General features: G+C 44.8%; 1 protein-coding gene across 1 annotated transcript in view; it reads right to left on the minus strand.

The window, feature by feature from the left end:
* The window catches only part of ASTN2 (astrotactin 2), a 442,922-nt gene that overhangs the window by 300,512 nt on the left and 122,941 nt on the right, over nucleotides 1-19,469 (minus strand). The window contains exons 4-6 of the mRNA XM_006142794.3: nucleotides 9,589-9,713; nucleotides 4,638-4,742; nucleotides 632-811 (exon numbers count right to left, since the gene is read on the minus strand). Of these exons, the coding sequence (XP_006142856.1) occupies nucleotides 632-811; nucleotides 4,638-4,742; nucleotides 9,589-9,713 (410 nt within the window). The remainder of the gene's footprint in view (nucleotides 1-631; nucleotides 812-4,637; nucleotides 4,743-9,588; nucleotides 9,714-19,469) is intronic.

Below are 19,469 nucleotides of genomic sequence, written 5' to 3' on the forward strand. Positions count from 1 at the left end.
GAATCACTATTTAATGCCCATTTCATAGGAAGGGAAAACCAGGATAGGGAGGGAATGACTTGAATAGCAGAGACAGGTCAGTCTCCTACACCTGGTCTGGAGAATTCCAATTGTGATAATAGCTGAAAATCAGAGGAACATAAGATCTGGTGGCCCTTCTAAGGATAAAAGTCTCTTCCTGGGACAGACTAGAAACTATCCCCTTGGACATGACATGATCTTTTCCAGCAGAGCCAGAGCTCTTCTTGACTTCTTGCAAGAGCTCCAGAAAGAAGAAAGTGTCAAGGAGACACAGATCCCTGACCACCCCACCATATCTCCAGCAGTTGTTTCAAGAAGGAGCAGGAAGCAAAGATCCTGCAGTAGAAGGAAAGAGTTCTGGAAATCAAAGCACTAACTTGGGGACTCAGAAAATGCCTAAACTGAATGTATCCTGCGAAGTCATCCTATGATCCTTTCCTCTGCTCATTGTGAAATCAAAGCCCAGAGAGAGTCAGGGACTTGCCTAAGGCCACATTGCTTCCACTTAGCAGAGCCAGAACTAAGACCTGAGGGAGCTCAGTTGTCACCCCAGCCACCAGCCCTCTATACCCAACCTGGACACTGCCTCCATCAGGCTCTCCAGGCTTACCTTTCTGGTACTGGAGCCACAGCTGCTGCTGCACCTTCTTGCTGGGGAAGTGGATGATGCAGGTGAGCTCTGAGCCATAGAGCGCCTCTGCGATGTAGTGGGAGCCATAGTGCTGGATAAAGGACAGCAACTCTTCCCGGCTGCTCTCCTTGGTCAGTATCTTGAGGACGTTGGTGAAGCCTAGACAGAGAAGGAGCATGTGGAAGTAGTCAGACTGGGAGGTGCTGATGGCTAGCAAATTATATAGTAGCAGGGGGCTCTTCCCAGCCTGGATCGTGTGCTTTCTCCCTCACTGCAGTGTCATCTTGGTGCCTGCACGAATCCAAACATGCACATCACTCCCTCACTTACATGGCAAAGAATGCTCTCTCAGGTGGACACACAAAACACTATGATCAAGAGGGAATCTTCAGCAGAAGAAGGTCTAAACTTGGTGGCCTAGATAGTGGGACTTGAAAGTTATATATCAGGAAGTCAAAGTTGGTATCTACTGACTGAGCAGCTAACATGCACCAGGGAAAGTGCTAGATATTTCACCCTCTTCATCTCATTTAACCTTACCTACAAAATTATAACCTTGACAACAATGCCCCCTACTTTGTTGATGAGCAAGGTGAAGCTATAAGTGACTTACCCTGGCCCTCCAGCTAGAGGAGCTATATTCAAACCTACTTCTGTTCTACCCCCAAAGTGCATGCATTTTCCTCTGCACCAAAAAACAAAACAAAACAACAACAATTAAAACACACACACACCAAACAAACAAACAAACAAACAGGGCTGAACTGTCATGGATGGAGTCCTGGAACTGCCCAGACTCAGCATGTTTTCTGTGCCCACATATCTGACCCCTGCTTTAGCTTCCAAAAACATGATTTCCCTTTCTCTCCTTGCTGTTGCCTTCCTGATACAGTGATATGTTCTCTCTTAGATAACACAGAACCTTCTTAATCCTCCAGTTCCCTTAGTCCTCAGCACCTAGTACAGAGCCTGCACAGCAACCACTCAACACCCTACTCCTTCAAACGGGCACCTGATCAAACTGTTTTTCCAGGAGCATTAAGACCTTTCTGCTACTGCATAAAGCTCAATGACCTTACCTGGCCATCTAAGGCCTCCAGGGTCATCTCCCATAAGCCACCCACACCAGACTTTAGCTCCAGCCAAATCAATATTCTTACTTATCCTGAATGTGACCGGTGATTTACATCAGCCTTTCTTTTTCACATCTTCAACACAAACATGCCCCTGAAATGGCTTCCCTACATCCTCCCTAAGTAGTCACACCCATGCTTTAAGGTCCCTGGAAGTCACTCCTGCCCCAAGAAATCTTTCACACCATTCTGGCCAGAAGCATCTACTCCCTACACTTTGAACATGTACCACTTTGAAGGCAGAAGCCCTGTCTTATTTGTCTCTGAACCTGCATGTGCATCCTCTCCACATCCCCTACCCCCACCTCCTGTCCCCACCTAGGTACACTGCACAGTTCCTAAGAGACAGGAAACAACACCAACCACGATTACTACGAGAACACCAGTTCTGTTCCACATCAAAGTGAAATGTAAAAGAGCAAATTCCTCTTCAATTTTAAAAGTGAGCTCCAATTTACCAACATTTGATTTACAAGGGAGTTTCCAGGAGCATCATTATTGATTAATTAAGCCAGATACACCTTTGTAGTTCTAATAAGAACATCACCGTCTTATTCACAAGTGCAATGTGAGGGGGTGGTAGGGAAAACAGAAATAGGGCTCAAAGAATGGGCACTTGATGAGAACAACCCCTCTCCATCAACCTGTTAACTCACGCAATGGGTAATTAATACAGCAGTGTTAATAATGAGATCGTTTCCATAAAGTGATAAATAACAGCACTATGGAGATGCCCTATGGATTTTGATCCAAGCAGACAACACTGTAATCAAATCTGTTCTGTTCCCTCTTTTTCACTGACCTTGGACAACTTATTTGATCTCTCTGACCCTCAGTTTCCTTATCTAAAGAAAAACGGGAGAAATAATGCTTTCTGCTCAGGACTGTTGTTAAGTCATAAGACATAAACATTGTAAAATGCTTGACAGATGTCAGCATTAATTACTACTTGTATTTCCCAGAGCATGAAGTCCTCTCATTCCCAACATAAAAGACGTCCATTTTGCTGATGAACAAAGTGAAGTCGAAAAGAAAAAAAAAATGATAAGAAAAGAACTTGCAGATAATTAGGGGACAGCCAGACAATAAACCAATAACAGTGTTATGAGTGTGAACCAGGGTAGAACACTCCAGGTCAGCTCTCTTCCTTCTATAGTCCTTGATTCATTTCTTACTCTTTATTCTTATTCTTAATTTGATTGTTTTTTAGAATTATTTTATTTATTATTATTATTCTATTATTATTATTATTAATTTGACCAGAGAGAGAAAGAGAAAGAAAGGGAAAGTGAGAAAGCAAGCTGCCAGGTCCTGGACTTGAACCGTGGTCAGCCATCTGGGAGTCCAGCACCTTCACCACCACACCACCTGCCAGCCCCCTTAGTTTTATTCTTATTCTTTAGCTTTCATTTATCATCCTTTATCATTTCATCCATTTATCATTTCACATTGAGTGACAGAAACAGATAAAGCACCTTTAACAGGGTCTTAAAGCCATAACCGACCCCAGCCTCTGCCCTCCCAGATTATGAACACGTGCATGCCCAGTTTAGTCAGGGAGTCTTCAGGAGACTGTCCTCCTTCCCCCGTGGGTTTGCTTCACAGAGTGCTCCATTTTACTGCTGCACTACCATTTGGCCCCAGTTTTCATTTACTTAAAAAATGTTTTTTATTTTAAGATTTTTTTTTTTTTTGCTATAGAGCACATGTGCTTGCCACAGAGACAGAGATAGAGGCAGAGAGAGGAAAAGTGAGAAATTACCCCCACTCCTCAGGGAGGATAGTCATGCCACAATCTCTTCTCCTCAATTATCTTCTTGGGAATCTTTGGCACACGTGCGTGTGCACGCATGCACCCACCCACTCTCACACACACTCACACACATGCCCAGTGTATTTTCAAGCCACTGGATCCAGGATTCAAACCATGGTCAGCCATGTGGGAGTCTGGCGCCTTAACCACCATGCCAAATGCTGGCCCCCTTCATTTATCTTCCTATTCCTTCATCAATCATGAGTGCCAAGAATGTGGTGATACTGTGAGTTACTGGAGATTCTGGAATAAATAAGACCCAAGTCCTGGCCAGAGTTTTCAGGTCAATGGGGGATACAGATAAGATTCAGATATGAATCAAGCACTTGTTGGCCCTCCCATACAGGGACTGACGCACAGGGAATTTTTCGTGTTGTTTTGGGAGAACAGAGAATAGGGGTAGATATCACAAAGTTCCCCAGGCAAAGAGATGTAGGCAAAAAGAAGAGCATGTGTGAAATCACAGATGCATGAAACATGTCTCATTCTGAGCACTATAGGTTGTCCCATCTGTTGGAGTTTAGTGTTCACATGGGTAAAGTGCAAGTAATGCTTGCGTGGGGTGGATGGAAGGGTGGAGGTTGTGTGATATTTTTGGATAAGAGATGGGCAAGAAAATAAATGAGCCAGAAGATAACTGGAACTGGTGTCGGAGAAGACATTATAGTCCACAAGCCTGAAATACTTCAGGAATATAAATGTGACTGAGATTGTTACGTGTCCCCATCCTCGTGTTCATACTTTCTCAGCCTGCTCAGATAGCCCTTGCTCCAGGAGGGTTTCCGAGTCCCCAAAATGGACAGCTCTCTCTTTTGGGCTACTGCTCTGCATTATTGCATTCACCCTACTACAGCCTATTGATGTCACTGTCCATCAGCTTGTCTACCTGTCCTCCCAGGAGTCTCTTGATGGCAAGGAGGGTGTACACACATTCTCTCAAGACCTCCAATGACAGCACAGGGCCTGGTACACCCTAGGTCCTTGGGAACCTGTGCTGAGTTACTTCAAGTGCTTTGGATGACTAGGGAGGGGTCCTCACCTGCTGAGAGGGTGATGGTGCTGAGTTTCACACGGTAGAGGTTGCTCCGGACCCGCCATTGCTGCACCATGGGGTAACCCATGGCTTCGTCATACCTGACGTCTCCTGGGAGAGGAAATACAATGATCACATGAGCTCAGAATGTGCACATTTCATACCACAGTGCTGTAACCTAGCAGCTCCTGGCTCTGGGTAATGGCCATCTCTTCAAAGCGTAGGCTTTTATCTGGGCCCTACCTCGGAGTCTCTTCTTGGACAGTGATTTCAGCCCCAGTCCTAACTTCCTTCTCTGCTCAACAACTTGCAAGGCTTCTTTAGCCTACAATCAAGAGCATCTACCTGTTCAGATATATGTCCTGCCTAACCTTGGCAACTTGCCATGAGATACTAGATCTCCCAGAGCCTCAGTTCCCCACCTGATACTGCAGCCATCTCTGCGATCCTTGTTTTACAAGCATGTTGTGAGGCTCAAATAAGATGATCTGTGCTTTTGAGCCAATTGGTGGTGTGGTGGTTGGGGCAGCTGAATTCACATGGCCAAATGCATGGTTCAAGTCCCGGACTCAGCAGCTTTAAGAACATGCTGAGTGTGTGTGTGTGTGTGTGTGTGTGTGTGTGTGTGTCCCCCAAACTGAGATGAGAATGGAGAAGGGACTGCAGTGGGATTACCCCCTTAGGAGAGCTTTCTTACTTTCTCTTTCTCTCTATTTTTTCCTCTGTTAAGTGCATGCACCCTATAATAAAAATTAAAACAAAAAAAAAAGATAATCTGCTCTTTTATGTTTGCTGACCCCTGTGTATACCCTTGTTTCTTAGCATGAAAATGTAGACATTCATAAGTGTTACAAAAAAGATCTGGTCATACTCGTAAAGTTTCCCAATTCAAGTAAGACTCAGAAACAACGGCTAAACAAAGCCAAGCTTTATCATTTCTCAGTACCTTGAAGGTAGTGTGTAAAGTCTGACACGGAGCCTTTTTTGTATAAAGGGTCCACTGGAACTTGTGTTCCATAGAAGGCATTTTTTGAAAACATAGGTAATAATAAAAAATAAAGAAAAACACAACAAAATGTTAGCAGGTGGTTAACTTTGGGTAGTGGGAGTTCGGAAAATTCTTATTTTCTGATTGATATTCATCTCCATTTCCTAAATATTCTACCCTAAGCTTTGCAAACTCTTTCCTTTGTAATCAGGAAGAAAATACATAACAATGAAATGCTAGTCACATCAGCAGTTATTATTACTGTTGTTATGGATCCGTGCATTCTTGTGCCTCTGCAAATAGCGGGCACATTTTCTATCCTTTTCTCTTGTCCCCTGGTGAGGAGGCACTTAAAGAGATATTTGATACCAAGATTAAAATGAGAATCTCATTGGAACCAGTGATTTCTTCCTGGACATTACTGCAGTATTAAAGTTCTCCATTACTGTCAACTTTTTTTTTTTTTTTCCTCCTTAGCCTTCTCAGGAATAATATAATTTTTAGAGGCTTTCATTTTAATGTAAAATATTCATGCTCCCCGAAGATATGTCCACTGGAGCGAGGTTTTGTTATAAATATGTCCTCTCTGTTTATCTGCTCTGCATCTCTTGTCCTTCCATTGCAGAGGCTGGGGAGCACAGGAGAGTGGCTGGAAGGAGGTAGAAGCAGGCCCAGTTTCTGGCCTAAGAGAGAGAAAACCGTCTGTGGAAGAGGATTCAGCCACCCAAGTCCAGGCACCTCTGAGTCTTCTGTCACTGCTCACTGTGTTCAAAACAGGGTTAGTGGAGGTAGTGACAACCAAGGCCCATCTCCAGCAGAGGGAGGCAGAATGTCTGACGCAGGCTCCTGAGGCAGTGCTTTTGTTTGGTGGCATGATACCCAAAAGAAAAACAAAATAAGAAAAGGACAACTTCTTTTGATTATCAAGATAATTTTTTTTTTAATTGGCAGAAGGTGTGTCCATTTGCCAGAGGAAGACAGAAAAAGAGCAGCCCTTCCTTCTCCAGGACAACTTCTTTTGATTATCAAGATAATTTTTTTTTTAATTGGCAGAAGGTGTGTCCATTTGCCAGAGAAAGACAGAGAAAGAGCGGGGGGTGGGGGGAACTAAGTCACACTGCAGCCCCTCCTTCTCCACTTCTCACACACTCACACACACTGGTAGTATTTTTCAAATCACCGAGGCTGGGACTCAAACTGCAGTTGACCATGTGGGAATCAATTCCCTTAACCACCAAGCTATGGGGCTGGTCCTCACATTACTATTATTTAAAATGTATTTTATTTTATTTAGTTTTTTTTTTCCCCATAGGGTGTGTGCTCTCACCAGAGAGAGACAGAGACAGAGAGAGGGAAAGAAATCACTGATCAGGGGGGATGGCCACAGAATAAGCCCTTCTCTTCCATTCTCCTCTTGGGCTCCTCTCAGGATTTTGGGAATGCTCAGCATGACTTTTAAGCCACCAGGTCTGGGACATGAACAGCAGTCAGCCATGTGGGAGTCCAGTGCTTTCACCACTACACCACCTGCTTGCTCCTCTCGAGTTATTTTATAAAACCACTTTCTTTGCCCCTGACCCTATCCTTAGACATCCCACAGAAGTGGGCATCACTCTATCCCTCACTTTCACCCTGTCCTTGGTCCTTCCTGGACTCAGACCTAGAATATAAACTTTCCCAGTGGAGTGTTACCTTGTCAAGGTTGAGGCTGTGGTTTGTATTATTCCTACTTCTACTGCAGAGCCTAGAACTGAGAATGAAACACAGTAGGCTCTCCGTGAGTATCTGTGGACTGATTCACTCACTCCCCTTCTATTCTTGATCATACAGCCTTACCCAGTCTCTGACCTCCATCTTATCTTGCTCTATCCCAAATCCTCACCTATAGTCTATGAATGGAATTGAGCTCTACAGTAGCGGGAGAATTTTTCCTGATAATTAAAATATTTTGAACAAAACCTTTACAAATGTAACAGTTCCTTTATTAGGAAACCTCCAAAGATTCCTGAGTCAAAACATATCATTGTAACAATTTGTGCCACCACCAGAGAATCATAGTATATAAGGAATTTTATATAAATGATCTCTATTTCTCATCATAATCCTGAAAAATAATTGTCATTCTCCACAGAAACTGAGGCTCAAGGAGACATAAGGCAATCAGTGGTAGGTCCAAAGGACTTCCCATTAGACCACAACTCCTCCCTAAGTACCATGAAAATGTCTGCTCTAGAAAGCAGTGAACTCCACCAGGGGTATCCAAAGAAGGGTAGTCCTTCAATAGCAGTGTTGTAGACCTGGTTCCTCATCTGCAGGAAGATGAGGTCAGAAAACCCTTATATACCATGTCAGCTCTGAAATTCTACTAACTTATGAACAATGAAAATTAAGAAAGACATAGACATTTTTAGACATATCTTATAAAGCATTTCTACATCAATGATTTCATTTGATCTGGGTCCCATTGCAAAGTAGGACAGATCAAGAGGGTGATGTAAGATAGTGGATATGTCTCAGATTTGCGGATAAGACAGACTATATTTAAATCTTGATGTGACTATAGACTAGCCATGTGACTTTGGAAGAATTGCCTGGCCTCTTTAACTAGTTTAGAAGGAGACAATAACATTCCTGCACAGTTGTAGGTTAATACATACAAAGTGTCTGACTAGGAGACTGTCAACACAAGTGAGTCTATCCATTTTAGAGGAAAGGTTCATGGAGGGTAGATGACTTGCCTGGGGTCTCCAAGAGCAGGTGGGGTTTTAGGCTGGCTAAGGGATGGAGGGTGGTGTGTTTAAACCAATCTTTCACATTGCACGATTTTCCACAGGGGACAATTCCCCTCTGAGAGAGAGCTCAGTCATCCATTGAAGTGACCATTCTCCCCCAGAAGTATCCAATTACAGAATAACAAAGGCGGAGTCAGGGTCCTTATATTTTAGAAAGGCCCCCCAAGAAAAGGGTGGGAGAGAAACTGGGTGGAGACAGTGGGTCACAGGAGGGCATACTGGGATGGGACAGACAGAAAACATAGTGCCTCAGAGAAGCCCACAGAAGATAGGTCCCCAATAAGAACATAGAAAGTTAGAGGGGGAGCCACAAAGTGGAGCACAAAGGGCAACAATTTGATACCACAGTACCCAGGTTCTGGTTCTGGTAGACCTGCTGTGTGACCTTAGGCTAATCTCTTCACCTCTCTGATTCTGGATTCTTTATCTATAAAAGGGGAAACCTAGTATCCATCCAACAAACAGCTCAGTGTCCACATATAAAAATGAGCTGTGTAACTCCAGTATATTCAAGCAGGAGAAACTCCTGGTTAGAGAGCCCATCAATTTCACTTTAGAATGATTTTAAAATAAACCAATAAAACTAAATACTGAAAGTGCAAACATAACAGAAAATTGTCAGTGACAGCGAAAAATATTATAAGACTCAGTGTCAGAGGCAAAACATTCATTAAGAAAGAATTCCTGGGATCAGTGTAATGGTTACTTCACTGGACTCCCATGTAGTCACCTGCAGTTCGAGTCCCAGACCTGATGGCTTAAATTCACACAGGGTGTGTATGCAAGCATGCCCAAGATCCTGAGAGGAGATGGGATTGCAGCATGGCCATCCCCTTTGGGGGTGGGAGGAGTGATTTCTCGCTTTCTGTCTCTCTATCTTTCCGCCCCTATAGCAAAATAAGCTTTCTTAGAAAAAAAAGAAAGAAAGAAAGAAAGAAAGAATTCCTGTTCTCACAGAAATACTTCTTCAAGATGGCCCTGGCCCAAAGTCTGCGGTCTCAGGGAAGCCCCCTGTACTGCATAGCTCATAGCAGGAGCTCCAGAAATGCCTGGTTCCTTTTTCATTCCATTTCACATGAAGGAGAGCAGGCCAGTCTTGGATCTGCGTAGAATTCATAAACACTTGGAGACCAGGTGTGTGGCCAGAGAGCCTGGGAGGGTCCCGCATATGTCTTACCAGTGAGCAGCTGAAGGTCTGGGAGGGGCTCAGAGAGGACCCCCCGGCACTGCTCTTCCACCGGCAGTGGGATCACCAACAGCCCATCAGCCAGCTGGGGAAAGTCCTTGATGAAGTTGTTCTCCCTGTGGAGAGAAGCAGAGAGACTGGCAAATCGAGGAAAGGGAGGAGGCTGCCGGGGGGCTGCAGGGCACGGAGGCTGGAAGCTGTCTTTAGAATGTAGACCCAAGGACTTTGCTGCAGTGTCTCTGGCTCTCTGCATCCCAGCTTGGAGAACATGGTGTTAATGACAGGCTCCATAGTCGGGCAGGTTGGGTGTCAAATCAGGGTGTCACCGCTTAACCGGCTGGACAATCTTGAGCGAACTATTGTTTCTCTCAGAAGCTCAGTTTCCTTGTCTGTAAAGAGAGACTTACGGCTCAGAGCTGTTGTTAACACTTAATGGATAAGGTTGCCAGTTGCTTAAGGCACTCTGATGCTCTATAAACTATGTATTTGGCTGCTAAATGTCCCCTTGTATAAATGACCATAGTGAACCAGGATGTAAAAAAAACTAAGAACATGAAATACTTGAAGAATCAGGGGCCAAGGTTATGCTGAAGAAAGAAACATGAATGTTTGTTACAGGAGAAAAACCCTAAGAGATCTTTTGGTTCAAATTTCTCCTTTTACAGATAGGTAAACTGAGGCCCGGCAAAGGGCAGTGACATTTCCGATGACAACCAATGGGCTAGCCTCAAACCCAGGTCTCCTGACCCGGGAGAGTGCTCTTCTCCCACCCTAACTTCTTTGGCTTCTTCTATCCCTTCCTGGTAGGGCAATCTCAGAGAAGAGGAGACAGATCCCTGGGTGATCTCAGAAGACTGAATCCTGACAAAGGTATATGTAAGAGGAAGCTGGTGACAGTCCAGCAAGGAGAGGCAGGCTTTGTGTTTCCAGACAATAGACCTGCCTAACAAAGGAACAGTCTGCCAAGAGAGGTGCTGAGCTTCCTTCCAGCAGGAAATGATGTCCAGTTGGCACGGATAGTACTAAGGGCATTTCTGTATTATATCTGACTTCTGAGGGCACTTCATATTCAGAGATCCTCAGAGTTAGAGACACAAATTACAACCTGGAGAGGAGGAAGAGAGGGAAGAGAAGGGGGAGGGAAAAAACAAAGGGAGGGGAGGATGTTTATCACTTCATTTCACCACCTGGAATGGTCAACCTTGAAATGAAAATCAAAAAGACAAAAACAATAAGACATGATGGCCAAGCAACGCCTTTGAAGCCTGGATCTTGGGCAATTCAAACACAGCTGTAAACATGTCGAGTGGCCTAGGTCACCTTCTTGCCTGTATTCCACATCCCCATGCCAGATCCCAAGCCCCTTTGAAGCTCACCATCGATTTGAATTCATTTAGAGACTATCTTCTCTGTGTCTGAGCCCAAAGGAGGTAACATTGCCCCCATACTCAACATCACCAACATCACCACTAGTATTTCATCACTGTCATTTGTTTTATTTGTTTGTTTGTTTGTTTGTTTCAATTTGCCAGTGGGTGTGTGCACTTTTCAGAAAAAGAGAAACAGAGAGAAAAGGAGAAGAGTGAGAGGGAGAAAGCACCTCCAATGTGGTGTGGTCACACTGCAATCCGTTTTCCTCCATTTCTCTATCCTTTAGGGATTTGGGGGTATAAGCAGGGGGTTTAAGACTTGAATCATGTGGTTGGCCATGTGGGATCTGGCTCCCTTCATCGCCCACCAGGCCACCCAGGGCTGGCCCTGTCATCTCTGTTTATTGACTCCTTGTAATTTGCTTGGATCTGACTAAGCACTTTACATACATTTTGTAATTTAGTATTCCCAACAACATTGTAAGATAGTTATTAATCTTTAAATTACAGATAAGTAACAATGAGACTCCAAGTTGAACCCAGGTCTTTCTGGGGTCTGGGTCTCTGTGCCTGGGCATGCCTGTGCATGATCGTGAGTTTCTAGGTCCACATCTGTCACAAAAGTTTGCTACTTTATGTGGATATGTCATACTCATCTGTGGAATAATACTCATTATGTCTGTGTTTACATGTGATCATGGGTCTCCCATCAGTGGTTGTTCTTTGATATATCTGCAGATCTGGGAGCATGAAACAGCAAAGTGAACAGAAAAATACAGCCCTTCTAGATGATGGAAGTGCCTCCACATTGCATGTAACACTACCCAGAGTCTAATGGACTGTTTTCTAACATGTCCCTTGTGAGGGGGCCTCGGGTGATACCATCTTCCCTTAAAGGTGTGGTGGGATGGAGAAGTATTCCATGCTCTGGTCAGCCAAGTAGCGTGCACTAAGCATGTACTCAGGGTGCAGCCCTGTGCTGGATGTTATGAATACAGAGGTAGATTGGAGTCTCCCTTCTACTCTAGATCTTCGCCTAGTGGGAGATATACACATTGGTCAAGCAGAAAAGTCGGGGGACCTGATACCAGGAATTCCAGGTGGGCTGAATTCTTCTGGAGAAGGGACCTTTCCCCCATGAAACCCTGCTACCATTTGAATATCCTCCTCCAACCCCCAATTTCACATGTTAAAATTTGGCTGTGACAGTATTAAGAGGATGGAAACTTAACTGACTATGGGTTAAGAGGTGGAGCCTTTGGATGGTGATTGTGCTATTACATAGTCACTGCTGAATATTGGGGGACTTATTAGGAGAGGGAGTGAGAACAGAGCAGAGGTATGGACACACAGACAAGCTCACTCTTGCCTCTTCAGCATGTGATGTCTTGTGCTGCCTCAGGACTCTGTAGAGAGTCCCCACCAACAAGAAGACCCTCATCAGATGTGGTTTCTTGACCGTGGGCCTCCAAAATCATGAGCTGTTTTGTTGTTGTTGTTGTTGTTTAACTTCTAGTACTCAGTTGTTAGCAACAAAAAGGGACTAAAACAAACCCCAGGCACTTGTTTTCTTCTTAGAAGAGGTTGTAAGTGAAGAGCTAGTGATGGCCTTGAAAATGGGGATCCTTAGAGGCCGGCAGGTGGCATGGTGGTTAAAGGCGTTGGATTCCCATATGGCCAAGTGTGGTTTGAGTATCAAACCTGGTGGATTGCTTTCTTGCTTTCCCTTTCCTTTCTCTCTCTCTCATCAAATTAAAAAATAGTAACATAAATAAATAAATAAATATTAAAAATAGAAAGAAGGAAAGAAAATTGGGCTCTAGTTCTGCCCACACCACATCCTAGCTGGATAACCCAGAGCAAACCACTCAATCCTTAACACTCTCATCTGTAAAATGGAAAAGCTACACAGCTTGCCTTCATGAAGTAGCAATAAAGGCAACTGACTTTTATTGAGCACCTACTATTCACTGGGGACAGCTGCCAGTACTTTTTATTTAGTTCTCACACAACCCTAAAAGGTAGCTTTTAAGATCCCCAAGTTAGAGATTGAAAAGCAAAAGCATGAAGAAGTTGTGTAACTTCCCAAGGCCTCATGGCTGGAGAATGAGAGCTCCCCAGTGGTCTAGTCCCTGAAACCACATCCCTCAGCACTGCTCAGGTGCAAGGATTTGAAGGCCCTGACTGTGACAGACACAGGCTGTCAAAGCTGGAAGGGCTATAGTCCCAGGGGTGCACTGAGCCAGAGCTGAAAGAAGGCACCTGCTGTTCAAGACGACCTGATGGCACAGCAGGGGCTCGATCTGCAATGTGACTTCACAGATCCTCACATCAATGCCACAAGATGGCCATGATCATATTCCCCATTTAACTGGCGGGAGCGGGTGAAGGCTCTGAGATGTAAAGTGATTGCCATGGACTTACACGCTGTGTGCATTTGGGAAACAAAATCTGAAAGCAAATTTCTTTCTTTTCACTTTCCCATCTGGGCATCTCCATTTTAATGTTCTCTGGAAATGTTCTTATAACTCCAGAAGAAGGCAGGTAGCGCCTTCCTCTTTAGCCCTCTGTCCCTCTTCTCCCAGTCCTTCAGTCTTCTGGTCAAGTCAGTCTTAGCTCTGGAGGAAAAATCTTAACCCAAAGGAACAAAGGGAAGCAGCATGTGCACCACCTACAGAAGCAGGGAGCCTGCTCACGCACACCCTCTTGGAGGAAGGCTTTCCCTTCCCTCTGACCTTCTACAAAGAAGAACTTGAGGAAGTGCATGAGAAGAGAGAGAAGGGGGAAGGATGAGAATTAGCTAGCAAGTGTGGAACCCTGGGAGATAGGGAGGCGAGCACGAATGTAGAAAAACTGAATGACAAAACAGTAATTGCAAATACCAGGACAATCTCAGGTTCTGCGTCCCTACGTGGCTTCCTGGATGATCACTGCGAGTCCTGCATGGCCTCTGCCAGCAGAGGGCGCCCAGGGCCTTTGCATCAATCAGCTCTTCCAGGAGGCAAAACGGGGATGGGAACAGCAACTGCAGGGCAAGTTCCTCTGGACCGAGAGTCAGATGGAAGCTCAGATAGCAGCTTCAGAATCCACCCTCCCGGAAAAGGTGACCAGGGAGTTGGTGAGTGCTAGCTTACACTCAGGTGGCCAGAAACCGAATTCAGATTCTCAGAGCTTGTGACAGTGTGGGTAATTAAAACTACCAGGCAACAAGCTAATCCTAATAATGGGAAAATGAGAGATGCTAATTATTGATTGATCATTTGCATTGCTCATCAGATTGGTCGACTGCCAGGATGCTTTCTTGCTTTCCCTTTCCTTTCTGTGTGGGTGAGTGTGTGTGAGTGTGTGTGTGTGTGTGTGTAGTAAATACAATCAGATAATTAACCCTAATAATTGGAAGAATGAAAAATATTCACTAAGATTTATTAATGGTATTTGTCATGTTATTGATCATATATGTTGAAGGCAGTATGTAGAGATGTGTGTGTGTGTGTATTATTTAACCCCCACAAGAACACTATGAGACAACTACTGTTACTATTCCCATTCTATAAATGAAGAAAAAGATTAACTCACAGAGTTAAGGAGCTTGTCCAATGGAGGTCCAGAGTTAGGATGAGACAGTGGCCCAGACCCCATTCTTTTTTGATTAAATAATCATTTATTTAATTTTATTTATCATCATTTCTTAATCTGCTGTAAGGCATGTGTGCTCACCAGAGAGAGACAGAGAGGGAAAGAAAAACCAAGGAAAACAAGTTGCCAGGTCTGGGACCCAAACCAGTTGGCCATTAGGACCCTAACCACCATGCTACTTGCTGGCCCCTCAAGACCCCATTCTTACCAATCAGCTCCTAGCTGCTGCCTGGCACTCAGGAAGTACTTGTTCAGTGAACCACCCCACAGTCTTTGCTCTTGGTCACTGGGATGACTATATTCATTCAGAGATGAGACCAGGCAGTTCTGTTGTTCACTACCACAGGGGTGGAATATGCTTCTGTGTACACCAACTGTCTGTATTTGTGTGTGTATATAAGAGGCTTTTGTGTTTTAAATAGCAACAGGACCGTGGTTTGTTTAGACAAATCTCTCTCAAAATATAGCTATGAAAAGCAGTCCAACTCAGTTGAAATTATATGGAAATAATTCATTGAATTTTTAAAATAGTAGATCCTAGGTCCTCAGATACTCTGGGAATGAGAGATCTTATTTAATTTTGCACCTTTTGGAGGTCTACCATATTTCAGGGACTGTTCTGGTCACTAGAAATAGAGCAGTGGAAAATTAAAGGAGTTACTTTTATCCATGAAAACTAAGAAAGAATCTAAATGCTATATTGGGATATATAAGGTCCCTCCTGATCGAGCCTTGCCTATTCTTGCTGCCTCATTTTTTAATCCATTGCCTTTGGGCCACTTCTCCAGCTACACTGACGGTCCTTAAGTTCCTCTCATGGGGCACATTCCCATCCTATACAGGGCCTAGGGCTCTCCCCTGTCTCTGGAAAGTTCTTCTCCTTCTGTGCCTGGACAATTCCTATGCATCATTCAGACCACACACTCCCTCACCGTCTTTGAGAAATCTTTGCAAGTCGGGTCTCCAGTTATCCATTCTCATAGTATCTTGTGCTTTTCTTCAATCAAAGGAAGCCAATGTAACCTCAGATGTGCTCATGGGAAACCTTTGTTGCCACCTGGCTTTCCTACTAGACTGTGAGCTCTGTGCAGCCAAACCGTGCCTGCCCAATGTACTCCTCCTCCCCAGGACCTCGCAGCACCAGCCGAGTAAAACTGAGTAAAAAGAAGGTATTCTATGAACGCTTGTTGAAACAACAAAGGAAGGAAACCTAGAAACAATGGTGGTATGTACAACGTACATCTTTTCTTTTTCTAAGATGAGGTCTTAACTGCTGCACTCCTTCTGCTTCTGCCTCCCAAACGGGGGCTATCAACATACACATGACTCCTGGGCTTTATTTAGATTGGATCTGGCAATGCTGCCCAGGCCAGCCTTGATCTCATGAACCTCCTGGCTCAGCCTCCCTAAGTTGTGGGATTATAGGCACAAGCCACTGCACCTGGCCTTTAGGTTGGAATCAAGCCCAGGCCTCCAGGTAGTCCCAGCATACGGAGGATAGCATCTTAGTGGTGTGGGCCGCTATAGCAGGGTCATAGCCTACAACTTCCTTCTTGTTTTTTGTTTTTTTCTTTTCTTTTTTGTTTTTCTTTTTTACTGCCAGAGGGCATGTGCACTTACAAGAGAGAGAAAGAGAGAGCGAGCAAAGGAAGAGAGGGGGAAGAGAGACCGTGAGAGTGAGAAAGCACTCCTCATGGGGAATGGTCACAGTCTCTTCTCCACTTCATTTCTCTCTCCTTTCAGGATTCTGGACACACAGGCACATGGACCTAGAGTCTTTCTCAGGCTGCCGGGTTTGGGACTTGTACATTGCTGTTGGTCACAAGAGATTCAACCACCTTAACCACACAGCCATGGGCTAGCCTTCCTCTGGAATCTTTCCTGATGTTTTGCCACAGGGTTATAGGTAGAATGCTTCAGGATTTAAAGATTTGAAGATATTGGAGATTTGAATCTAAAATTCTAGCTCTTCCATAAGAAACTTCAAAACCCTATTTCCTTTCCTTAATGTCCTAAGTGAACAGATAATCTGGTTCTCATGGAGCTTAGAGAGAAAGGACAGAGGCCACAGAGACAGTGGGGACCAAGTGGGAAAAGTTGACCTCCCCTACACAGAGTTTGGTAGGCCTTCCATGCTTACTGGAGGTGCAGGGGTAGGCTGGGGTGGGGAAAGCCAGCAGGCAGCAAAATCCCCACTCATCCGTGACATCATTCCAATTTTCCCCACTTGGAATGAATCTTTCCTATCAATTTAATCATATATATATATATATTGCTCATGGCCTTGGGCTCTGGCAGTAGGAAGGGCATGGGCTTAGAAGTCACATAGACATGAACCCAAATTCTGGTCATGTGACCTTGGAGAATCATGTCAAGTTATGACCTTCAGTGATACCATCTATAAGTTGGAGGTAATGAGTTTTGCTTCAAAAAGTTAGGAGTAGGATTAATATAGTTATCTTTTTTTTTTTTTTTTTAAATTTTGCTATAGGGTTCATGTGTTCACCAGAGAGAGACTAAGAGAGAAAAGAGAGGGAAAGTTAGAAAGCACCCTCAAGGGGGTATGGCCACACCACCATCCTTTCTCCTCTATTCTCCTCTCACGATTTTGGGCACGCATGTGCATGCACCTGGTGTCTTTTTCAAACTGCTGGGTCTGGGACTCAAACTGCACTGTAAGTCATGTGGGATCCAGCTGCCTTAATCACCATGCCACTGGCTGGCCCCCTAAAGTTCTCTATAATACTAGTTTCCTTTTTTAAACCCCCATTTGACTCTTAACTCCCTTCAAGGACTGAGAGAACCCAGCACAGGGCCTGGATCACACTACACGCCCTGGAGCATCTGCTGGCTTTCATGTGAGGAGAAAGGCAGGCCTTTACCCTGTGATGCCACCTGTGCCTGACTGCTAAGTGATGCAAATCCCACACAGCATTTTACCAAGGATGTACAGTGTACAGCTTCCTTCTCATCAGCCACACTGACAAGAATGGCAAGCAAGGGGAGCTGGACTCCTTAGCCACCTTCCCCCACCCTCTCCCCTTCTAAGAATATGTGTGAGTATTTTGGATACATTAATACACAGCAACCAGCATGCATGAGCCATCACCTCTCAGTCCCGTGGAAAATTAGCATTTAAATTGAGGTATTTCAGGGAGGTAAATCACCCTAGAGCCAGTCAGCTCAGTTTGCAGCCCTTTTTACTTAGTAGGAAGGCTAGGAGCCTGGACCTGGGAGCTGTTGAGTTTGCAGGCAGGGGTTGCTCTCGCTCTCTCTCTCTCTCTCTCTCTCTCTGGCTCTTTCATAGCTTCCAAGAAGACTCCAAAAAGGGTTCTATCAGACTCCTAAGCTAATGTGGACATCTCTCCTGGTTTAACCATACCCCATCTGTCACCTCCAACTGAACTGAGCCTGTCTGCCAAGTGAGAGAGGTGACTCTGGCAAAGATCTACCGTCTTCTGTGAACAAGGAGTTGGGAGACCTGTGCTCTCTTCTCAGCTTTGTCACTCACCTAGCATTTGGGGAAGCCACTCCCTTTCTCTGAACTGAAACAAGACACCTGGGCTCCCATGAGAGAGTAGCAGTACCTGAGCAAGAGACTTGAATTTGGCCCCTCAAGTCCTGTACCCACCAGGTAGGAGAGAGAAAGCTGGTAAAAGTTCCTGACCTAAACTCCCTGGTCCCATGGAGGAAGAGCTGGTGGAGGGGGCTGAAATGATAACAACGGGGCCTCCTGAGTGTAGAGACCGAATGCCTTTGCTTTTGGCAGTGGATTCTAACAGCCTGCCCCTCTCAAAAGATTGTTCGAGACTCTTCATACCATGATGGTTGCCAGTTCAGGAGCCCAGAGCCAATCTCAAACAAGAAATTACACAGCAAACACAAACGAGGATCCTTACGACCGCATTTGCACCAGACACCACCCCCTGCCAACATCTGCCTGTACTCTGAGGCCAAGTCAAAGGGACAGGGAGATTGCTTCGTAAGAGAGAGCAGGGCTGCTAGGGAGTTCAGTGTTTATTCTACAGAGATGCTTCATATGCTTGATCAGCAAGCAGAAGTACTATTTTGCCATCAGTGGAATGGAAACTTGAGGGGATGATTATATCAGTTGTAGAAAATTAAGATGACTACAGTGTTTTGCACGCTGAGTTGTACTGAAAAATTTTTTGAACCCTTGACTGTGTAAACAAATGGGTACAGGTTAGGGCGGTAAAGCTTCAAGTTCATAGGGGAACATTTAACACAGGCTGGGGAGGTTAGAAAGAATTTCTAGAGATGAGTCTGGACAGATTGGGAGGCTTTATCTAAGAAGGGGCACAGGCAGAAAGTATAGTATGTGCAAAAGTCCAAAGGTGCACATTTGTGAGAGAGAGAGAGAGGTAGAGAGAGGGAGAGAGAGAGATTAGTTGCTATTTTTGAGACTCACAGGAAGGCGGGCAGATTTTGTGCAAAACCCCAAGCATTTTGAGCTAGCTTAGCCACCTCTCAGATGGAGGCACTCAGGGTCATTCCGTGGCAGAATGCAGCCCATGAGCCCTACCCTCTAGCCTGGGCAAAGATCATGGTTGCAAACTTGCTTCACTGGCTGCCCATTCTTACCTCAGCCAATACTCCTTAAAATGGTTAAGTATTTCTGTTCTCATCTAACAGGAGAAAAAGCAGAGGCAGAGAGCAGAGAAATGACTTATTTAAGGGCCCCTGGGTTTGTTGTTTGCTTGCATCAGCAAAACTGGCTACCAATCCATATTCCTGACTTGCAAACCTATCTTGATTCCACTTGGATGTTTTTAAGGGTTCGTAAAAATGATCATGTGGGGCAGCCATGGCGCAATGGTTAAGGCAGCTGGATACCACATGGCAAAC

This window comes from Tupaia chinensis, unplaced genomic scaffold (genome assembly GCF_000334495.1).
Source record: "Tupaia chinensis unplaced genomic scaffold, TupChi_1.0 Scaffold000081_1, whole genome shotgun sequence".
Classification (NCBI taxonomy): Eukaryota; Metazoa; Chordata; class Mammalia; order Scandentia; family Tupaiidae; genus Tupaia; species Tupaia belangeri.